The 10,185-nt window shown below is 37.3% G+C and overlaps 1 protein-coding gene across 1 annotated transcript in view; it reads right to left on the bottom strand.

The window, feature by feature from the left end:
* LOC142335853 (patched domain-containing protein 3-like) overlaps positions 1-10,185 on the bottom strand; it is a 44,120-nt gene that overhangs the window by 9,843 nt on the left and 24,092 nt on the right. The window contains exons 7-13 of the mRNA XM_075384180.1: positions 8,478-8,650; positions 7,867-7,991; positions 7,472-7,595; positions 6,671-6,848; positions 6,096-6,251; positions 3,703-3,815; positions 2,145-2,303 (exon numbers count right to left, since the gene is read on the bottom strand). Of these exons, the coding sequence (XP_075240295.1) occupies positions 2,145-2,303; positions 3,703-3,815; positions 6,096-6,251; positions 6,671-6,848; positions 7,472-7,595; positions 7,867-7,991; positions 8,478-8,650 (1,028 nt within the window). The remainder of the gene's footprint in view (positions 1-2,144; positions 2,304-3,702; positions 3,816-6,095; positions 6,252-6,670; positions 6,849-7,471; positions 7,596-7,866; positions 7,992-8,477; positions 8,651-10,185) is intronic.

Genomic DNA, 10,185 nt, shown 5'->3' with positions numbered 1-10,185 from the left:
CTGCAACTGCACTTTTTCTTACCTTCCCTCAACTGATTTTAACACGTCTTAACGCTTGCCTCCATGAACAGAATTACACATTTATGACTAAAACAGCGAGTTTTAGCGCAGTCATCTAATTCTTTGATCAAACGGGGTGTAGTAATTCAATCCCCACCACAAGCGAAGCCCTATTTTATTTCATTTTTTTATTATTTCTTTTTTTTAAATTTCTTTCATTATTTTTTCTTGTTTCACTCAATATTTATTACTTGCCAATTAAAAAACATTAATTAACAACTTTTTTTTTCTTTGAATAAAAACAAACTATTGATATCTTACCATGCATTGAAAAACAACGAGCTAATCAACTTCTACGAAGGCTAGCCAAAAACACAAAGAAAAAGAATGAAAGCAAGCAAGGCCAGCGGAAGCACTTCCCGGCGCTTGAATTGGCTCCCAGCAACGAGAGCAATCAGTTGGTTTTAACTAAAAAATTCTGTGAAAACAAGAGCATAAACTCATCTTTCCGAAACCGAACTTTCTCTTTTACTTATTGATGCTTTTTAAATTGATTGAATTTGATTGTACATACATTATTATTATTTGTCATTTACTAAAATCTCGGAGGTTTGTTGTGACAAAGTATATTTTTGTTCATAGTTTTTACTGTAATTCTGACAAAATTATCTTTGCTATTTGTTTCAGGACAGTTCACTATAAAAAAGGAACGATTTGTGATGAACCGATAGCTCAAAACTTTTTGACCGTAAATTATAAATTGATTGCAATGAAATCTTGACCCGGGAAATAAACAATGATTCTATTATACATGTTTAGTCCAATGGATAGTTTACATCCCTCGTACTATAGTTTTCTCTAAAATGATTTAGCTATAATGAAAGCCGAGAGTTGTCTTTGCGTTCCATCCAAAATTGGTAATTTTTGGCAACCTGAATGGAATCTTGAAAAAGAAATTCATTGTTTCTGTCATAATCAGCGTCAGAGAAATATTGTTTTACAGGTTCATAAAATTACAGGTTCATTGAATTGTTTTTACAAGTAAAACCAAAGGACTGAATCATAATTTTTGTCAGTGTCTTTGAGTTATTCGTAATGTGAACCCGCTGGCTTTTTTCTGTAATTGCCCCCACGTCAAGCTTGCACCCCTATGTATGTTTTAACATGCAGACATATTTAAGCTTGATACGCATTTCTGATACAAGTAAATGTAAAAAGAATTTTTGAATTTAATGCCTATAATTATTTACATCTTAAATTTGCTAAAAGCGTCAACTATCGTTGACGATGGTATAACGAATACCAAAACACATTACTGTTAAAAATTCTCGAACAAATTTGTAGCATAATGATATCTAAGTGAGATAATTTAAAGTTTTTGAAGTGTATTTACCAAGTTTTTAATGTTCGTCTCGTTGAATTGGTCATGCCTCGAATGTCGTGATCATGTCTTAGCGGCGTGTAGGACTTGATATGGAACCATCACAACCAAGTATAAAGCTAAACTACTTAAATATGATTAAAAAACATGCTTATGATACCGACTGCTAGTTTTTAATCGGATTTTTGAACGAAAAGAAAAAAGCAATAAATGGGGCCTTATGATATTGGCTATTTTGACGCATTTGGTATCTTGTCATTGGTTATTTTGTCATGTGAACCAGTTTTTCATTTATTTTTTCGATGTATAATTTTATGAAACTATTTTTTAGAAAAATCGAGAGCAAAAACGCTTTCAGTTTACATTGATGTCGACAAATTGCTGTTGTGAAACAAGTATCAATAAGTAACAATATTTCGATTCTGGGAGTGGAATTATATCTAATAAATAAAGCTGCGGGGCAAAAAATAAGCCAACAAACTAAAGTCTGGACGATAACCCATCTTGCCCTGGGTCTTGTCATAAGCTAAAGTCTGGAATTTACGAGATTTGAGTCTAGCTGGATAATTTTATAAGAAGAAATATTTTTGCAACAATATTTCTTCTAATAAAATTACTCAGCTAGATTCAAACCTCGTACATTCCAGTCTTTAGCTTGTGCTGTCTTTTGCCCGTTCAAAAATCCTTTGCTCGTTCAAAATTATGGCTATTTCGGATGAGGAATTAAATCTAGGAATCAATTTTAATCATGCAAATACGTGACCTTGTCTCCCTCCGTGAACACCATCATGTCATTGACAGTGAATGCCTCTGATTGGCTGAGACCAGAGATACTGTCAATCACTGCCCTCGTCTCATCCATAGCGTCCATCCTCTGAGAAGACTTGACGAACCTCTGGAACCGGTATCTGTACCTCGAAAACTGCAAACAAAGCCGTACACCTCATTTCATCATATTTTAAATCTGGGGCGCCAGATTGTCACGATGAACAGTCCCAACTCTTATCAGACTATGCGATCCATTTTTATTGAGAAAGCAAGCATTAGTCTGTGCACACACGGTAGTAAAAACAAAAAAAGTTTTAAGAAAAAGAAAACATTAATAAAAAGGAACGGTACCAAAATGTCAATTTTTTTTCAGGGACTTTTAAAATTTTCAAAAGTATTGAAAAATAATCAGAGATGTTTAAATGCAATTAAATCACAGTAAGATCAGACAACTGCAGACCACAAATTAGAATGACCAGACAAATCCAGTTGGAAATGATTCAAGACGTATAGTATTTGAAATTCATATGGTATTCCAGTGCGCTGAAGAAACAGAACTAAGGTCATTTTTTAGATATCTGGTGAATGCGGCCCTAGCGTACGGATGTCCATGGCCATGTTTCTCATCCGCTGTGGGATGTTCTCCGCAGGCCGGTCATCGCAACGAAGCCGCGACGCGAGCTCATTGACCCACCAAGGACAAATTATTATACGACTATCTCAAAAAACGTCGACTTTCTTGACCTACTCTGATCCGGGAAAAGATACCATATGATTCCTGAATCAGCTGCGCCACTCAACAGGCCTAACTATTTAATCAAGGAGCAATTATTTAGCAGAGTTATTTGCAGTTAAGCCGTTTTTCGTATCCGATTAATCCGATATCTGTGAATTGGTAAAAAACAATAATAAAAATGTCTAATTGTGAAGTGTTATACAGGCTTCTTGCTGAATTATAGTGAAGATTTGTATATTCTACGATAGGACGTGAAATACAAAATTGGCATAATATAATGGGGATTAAAACTGGGTATTTTTTCTGGCGTACTCAATTACAAAATACCCTATCTCGTACTGAACTCGCAGAGGCCGTCGGGTATTATTCAGAGACTTTCCAGACGCCAAAACTTGGTTAGGGTAGTCAAGAATTCAAGAACTCGGAATACTCTGGGCAAAATGGAGCCAACACTTGAGTTCATCTGGACATAGCACAACCCAGTTTTGAGTTTCTCTGTCCAGAGTGATTGATGTTTTATATAATAAAGACAAAAAGCACACATACTTTTAGTGTCCACTTTTTTGCCGGTCAAAATATCCAAAAATAGCCAATATTCGATGTAACCATTTGGTTTAATATTATTAATTTGAGATCTATTCTGCCCCCCCCCCCCCCCACCAGCTTAGTGAGCATAAATATTTTACGACCCCCAGGCGCAAGTGCTACTTTCTTGCATAGTAACGTGCTATATAACAACATATAATTGGTAACTGTGGGTCATAGAAACACTGGGGGGGGGGACAGAATAGATGCTTAATTTGAATCTGATTCTGACCTGTACTGTAGTGTTGTCTGAGGTAAATTGCACATCTGTAGAGAAAGATTCTCCATCTCCACTCAGATATAGTGACAAGTAAGAGTAGAAATCGGATTCAGTTGTTGTCCAACCTAAAAAGAGTTCTGAGTCAAAATGACGTCACGCTGGAAAAAATAAAAGAAAAAAGAACTTCATTTTTCTCCAACATGTACGTTATAACTACAAGCTAAAAAGCTCGTTTTTATGTCTGAAAAGCGCTTAAAATCTAGTAATTTTATGTTAAAAATTTGGACACAAAATGATTGTAAAAATTTGGACAAAAAATTTTGCGATTTTTAGGTCCCATGCTTTGTCAATAATACGACCAACGACTTCATTGCAATGCTGAACTGCTGAAACACGAAAAGTTACAAACTTTTTGCCTTGACTTAATTCTTTCATTGAAGAAAATAAGCAATTGCTTGAACATTTTTCTAGTTCTGATTTCTAAATTCTGCACTCCAGAACATTGCTCTCTAGTAGTCGCCCAAAAGTTAGTGTTAAGATTAAAAAGTTATTAACTTGCAACTACTTTTCAAACTAGACAAATTGACCCTGAACTTGTTCCTGCACCGTCGAATCAACTAACAAAAAGCCCTAGTTTAATAGATAACAATTTGTCGGCTATTGCAAAAAGTGGCATTGCCAAAACGGATATTTCAGGAGCTGTTAAAACCGGGTCTAAGAAATAAAACCTCACATTTCATATTAAGTCCCGCGGGCGGCTAAGGCCAGCGAGGCATGCCCAAACGCGCTAAAGACTTAGCTCTTAAACATTCATGTTAGAGTTTATTTCCGTGGAGGTATTTTACCCTGTCGGTTTATTTCGTAGCTGATATTAAATTTTTTCCGGAGTTTATACGAAACCAGTTAATCCAAAACCACATCGCAAGAGAGTTAAAAATGTCACCTTGAATTGTTTCCTCAAAAAAGTTTTGATGAATCGCACGCTTAGGGACTAGCAAAGCGTAAAGCTCTAAGAGAGATGCTCAACCACTTAATTCCCTCCAGGTTTAACCTGTTTATCACGTTTTTGAGGACGAAAAATTAACAGGGTCAGACGAAAAATCGGTCAAGCAAAAAATCGCATTGAAATACCAACGGACTAATATAATTCCTACAAATTTCATTTGAGACACATTAAATGTTTTAAAAATAAACCTTGTTTGAGTGTACACTCTAGTAAGTTGTGATCATGAGATGGAGCTTGAAATGATAGCTCAATCATAGAGAGCATAGTAAGACTCTCGCAACGTGGACCAGTTGGCTCAGTAGAAGGCACAGGATTGTAATCAATTAAGAGATTGTGGAGTTGCAACCCGCAAAGGTCCCAAACTTTACTATCATTATAATAGTGTTGACATAGAATCAACATAGCAAGCTAAGAGTTGCTCTAATACACCTTTGTTCCACTGTCCAAAAAATGCTAGAAAACAATGATCATTGGATTTATTTGTTTTGCGACAGCTTAATAGATTGTACTCATTTAGTCCTATTAAAAGACTTTTAAAGTCTTCTTAAAAATTTCTTTCCTATTAACAGATCCTCAAGACGAGTTTTAGGGCAGAAAAACTTGGATGAACAAATACATTGTAATTTTATGTGACAGAATAAAGCTCTAAAAATTAGAAAAAAGCAGAGCTGGTTTTGCAAAATTAACTATCCCGTGGTAGCACTCCAAGTGAAATTGTTGCATAAACACCTCTTTTCAGTTGGCGCGTTTCAATCAATAGTTGAACAAAAGCACGAGCAGTCTGTGCCAATTAAAACAATTTATAAAATACTTCGTTTTTGTCGCATCAAAGTTTTGGAAAAATTTATTTCCTGTCGAAGTCGCATCTCATCTCAAAAATAAAAAAAGATCTTTGTGCAGTAATGCTAAAATTGAAGATTCCGAATCAAAATTTTAATTTAAAAATGGACGGTTTTTGAGTTTCAAGCTGAGAATTTTGAATGCTGCTAAGCAAAGGAAGCATTTTATATTTTTGGCGTTGTCTCTTAATATTAGTACATTCAAAATTTCAAATTATAAACACAATGTTTAATTTAATCTTAACACTCCTCCAACACTGATTTCCTCAATTTTATAGAAAAATGATGGAGCAAATTTTTAATGCGAAGCAAAGTTCTTGGAAGTTTTTGATAATTTCGTCAAAAGTTAGCTTTCACTAGTCATTATGGCTATTTTTTCTCACTTCTAAATCATTTTTTTTCGTCCCCATCATTTGTATAAATTTTTTTCGAATTTTTCAATAAACTGTTATTAAAATTCTGATTTCATCTCTTATGTTCTCCAGTCATCATTTCTACTTTCTGCAGTCATTGTTTAAGACGATCTAAAATTTGATTTCTCAGACAAATTTCTGCCAAACCGTCGACGCCTAATGTCGCCCCCGATGATGTTGAGAGCCACTCTTTGAAATTAGGAAGAAAGAAGTCCACAGATTCAGATATGACACCGTATGCCTGTTCCAGACTCACGCTGGTGTCTATCAACTCGTCCGCTTTCGAGTAGTAGTCAATCTGGCCTGAAACATCAAAGAAAAATTAACTGAGTATTTTTTGAGTACTGTTTTTTGATTTATAAAAACATAGTTAAACAAAAACTTATAGCAAAATTGAACTGGTTTTATAGTTTAAACTTCGAATGGTTGATCAAGCTTGAGTCCAGTCAGGTGCACCATTCTATATAACATTTGAAAGTAGTAACTTTTTGGAGTATACTGTTATAACTACCGCCCCCCCCCCCCCCTACTCAGCTATGCTTGGTGTAATGGGCGGGAGTATACGTGTATATTAACGGTAATGTTGGGAGGCGGTGGGGGCATATAAGCACCGTAAGCTTGTAAGCTTGAAGAGGGGGGGGGGCATTTTTCTTGATCAATAGTAAGACCAAACACCAGGAAACAATTAATTATTTATTATTATTAGCAATATGATAGCTTACCAAAGTAAACAAAACCAGTATTCCCATCGTCTGGGAAGTAGAGCTCTGCCACCTGTAGGTAGTCGTAGTAGTAGTTGTCGTCTGGAATGAACCAGTCTGGGTTGAAATTGGATTCCAATTTGGAGACCCCGTAGCCGGAGACAGCAACAAGGCCACACGATATCAACACTACCAGCACCTAAAGTGGTTGAACTTGAGTCTGTTTCCTTTATTCTTTGTTACCTGGTTTTATGTACAGAAGGAAATAAAAACTAATACACCCATATTATCAACATCAGCCCCACACGTCTGTAACTATATAACTGAGATCTTTGGATTAAAAAGTGGTGGCTTTCCCATTACAGCCCCCTCCCCAGGAAATTTTAGCCTCCCATTATGGTATGTTTAACATGATTGGGGGGCTATAGGTTATCTGACCACTAAGCTGGAGGGAGGGGAGGCTATAATTGGGAAAGACCCAAAAATTGTACTGTTTTGATAAAGCGCAAACAATCTGCCCGCTACTGAAAGCAAAGTTGACCAAGGGAACGCTAATTTTGGGGGGGGGCATTATAGGTAAGTTGGGATCCTTACCGTTGCCCCTATCCCCCACCCATCCCCCCTCAACCTCAGTGCATGTTTCTTGCAACACCCAAGCGCAAGTGCCACATTTTTACACAATGACGTACATTGTAATGGTAGATGTTTTGTTGTAATTGTGGGGTGCATAACATATTGGGGGTGGGGAAAATGGTAATGTGGGGTGGGGGAGGATAGAGATGGAAAAGATTCTACAGTTCTATCCGTAAGTTGCTAACTAACCTTGACTGGCCAGTGTGTTAGCACAGAGGCCACTTTCTCAAACACTCTGGGGGCAATTGGTCTCTGGCTACACTCGTTTGGCTTATAGTCATCGCCATGTTTGATACAGCACAGACACGCGTTCCTGTTATCAAATCAAAGAACATTTTTTAAATTGGTGGAGAGGGAGGAAATAGAATAGACCCACTATTAATAATAAGTCGCAAATAATATATCATCAGCTAAACTTTCTCCTCATTTTTTTTTGGGGGGGGGGTGGCGTGGGGTGGGGGTTACACATGATAGCCCACGGAACCTCTCAATTATGATTTCAGGTATTAAAAAATAGCATTTGTGAATCTATCTCTGTTGACTTGTTTGATTTACGGGGGTTAAAAGTTGTTCATAGAGGTTACCTGTTTTGAGCTGCCCTGCGCGAGTCGAAAGTGAAGGCACCTCCGAAGAAGAGGAGAGTCGAGAGGAACAGACCCAAAATGCCCATTGCAGAGTACATGCAGAAGGATCTCAGGGCTGGAATCACCTGCAAACAATTTGCAAATGTTGGAACCCCATTAAGCGAAATTTTTGTTTTTTTTGCGATGTATGAACAAACAAGCTAGTGCATTATCGGTTCTAAAGCCTAATCAGAGCTGGTGAGGGGGAAGCCATCGACTACAAATCCAACTCCGATTCAATTTCATCTTTACTGTTTTTCAACTTTCATTCGGTCTATGCGGGCATATGAAGCATATTCTGGATCTATTCCATTTATCTACAAACCCACATCACAAATTTCAAGATTCCGAGGCTGATGAGGATGGTTTTTAAAGCATTATAGGTCCTTCAAAAGGGTGTCCCGCTTTTCACCCTTATTTATTTAACCACTTATCATTTTACCCCTCTATCATTTCACCCTTCCATCATTTTACCCTTCCATCATTTTACCCCTCTATCATTTCACCACGATTTAAATCCTTCATATAATTGGTACTTCACTGAAACGAAAGATGACAAAGTTAAATCTAACAGTGATGGCTCCGACAGTGAAAGCAACGAAGTCGGTGAGAGAGGTCACGAGGACAGATACCCCTGCGTGTTTGGTCATTAAAGCTATCTTTTCAGTCAGAGGCAGTTCTTGTTCATGCGGGGTGAGGTTGTCCCACGCAGCCACGTATACAAACATGTCATCCACACCCACACCTGTAAAAAAATATCAAAAAAAATCTTCAGCATGAGTTATATATAATACTTCAGCATGATATATATAAATAGGAACAGCCGCAATCGCGGATAAACGTTTTTATGCTGTTGGGTTATGAGTTTTCGCAAGTGGAATAAACAGCGTTTTTAACTAAGTAGAAAAATTAATTTCTCAAAACGAGAGAATAACAAGAATGATATTTTACAGTAGAATTTAGAGATTTACAGGAGAGATCTGATTATTAGATCAAGATGGTGATTTGTTCCTGGGAATGAAAAAAAGCTCAAAAATCAGCTGTATATATACCAATTATCAGTGCGAGAAAGTCAAGATACAAAACTAATCTTAGCACCATGATTTACAGTGGGGGTCGCAAGGGTTACCCAATATGGTTTGCTTCTGCAAATTTCCCAGAAATCAGTCGCAGGGGTACCATAGATGATATGCATTTACACTTTTCTAAGACTTCGTTCACATTTCCGATGGTATCATAATCATTCAATTCATGCTGGGAAGATTTTACATCAAATAATCTCACTCTAATATTAGTTATCTAGATTCACCAATTTGAACCGCATATTGATTCTAAGCAATTCTTGATCAATTCTTTGATTAAATTCAATTTGCTCTTGTCTTCAAATCTGGTAAGGTAATCTTTCTTTCTAGTACTCTAAGTTCAAGACTATAGTTTGATCGATATTCTAACACTCCCACTCGGACTTGAGTTGATTGCGTAGAGTCTGTTCCCATCAAAACAGTTTTGAATGTTTCCACCTTTGATACGGGTTAGGATTTCGTGATGTTGTCGGCTGCCATTTTGTCAGTAGGAACGTAATGAATTGAAATAGTCCCATCTTCCGTCTTTTTTCGAATGAATTGAAATTGTGTCTCAATTTGTTTGCTCCTCTTGCGCATGAATGGGTTTTGGCACAATTTGATGCAACTCTGATCGGCCTCTCCAATTGCTATTTGATATTTCTGTTGGATGCCGAAACCCTCCAGAATTTGCTTCAGATACAATGCTTCCTGAACTGCTGCTGCCTTACCCTGATATTCCTCTTCTGATGAGGAAGGAGCAACTGTGGCCGGCTTATTGACATCCCAGCTGAGTGCTGCGCCACGTCCGTTTAGCTTGAAGTAGTAGCTTGTCGTTGAGTTTTTGTCGTTCACGTCACCATGCCAGTCTGCATCACTTTCCCCCACTAAATCATAACTAGCTTCTTTTGTGTTATTAAGTTTTAAACCTTTTGAACCTTGAAAATATCGCAGAAGTCTTTTTCCGCACATCCAGTGTTGATTGGTAGGTGCATTCACATGTCTTGACAGAATGTTGACTGTGAACATGATATCTGACCTCGTGTGTTTGGCCAGATACAGAAGTGATCCAACCAAGCTTCTGTAGATCCTCTGGTCCACTTATTCGTCTCCGTTCTCTGCTGTCTGAAGTTTCGAATTCAAATCAGCTGGAGTTCTTGAGGGTTTGCATTGGTCCATTTGAAAACACTCAAGCATTGTTTCCATGTAGCGTTCTTGG

This window comes from Convolutriloba macropyga, chromosome 3 (genome assembly GCF_964194025.1).
Source record: "Convolutriloba macropyga chromosome 3, txConMacr16.3, whole genome shotgun sequence".
NCBI classification, from domain to species: Eukaryota; Metazoa; Xenacoelomorpha; order Acoela; family Convolutidae; genus Convolutriloba; species Convolutriloba macropyga.
Note: the sequence above shows the minus strand (reverse complement) of the source record. Positions and strands in the feature narration are given on the sequence as shown.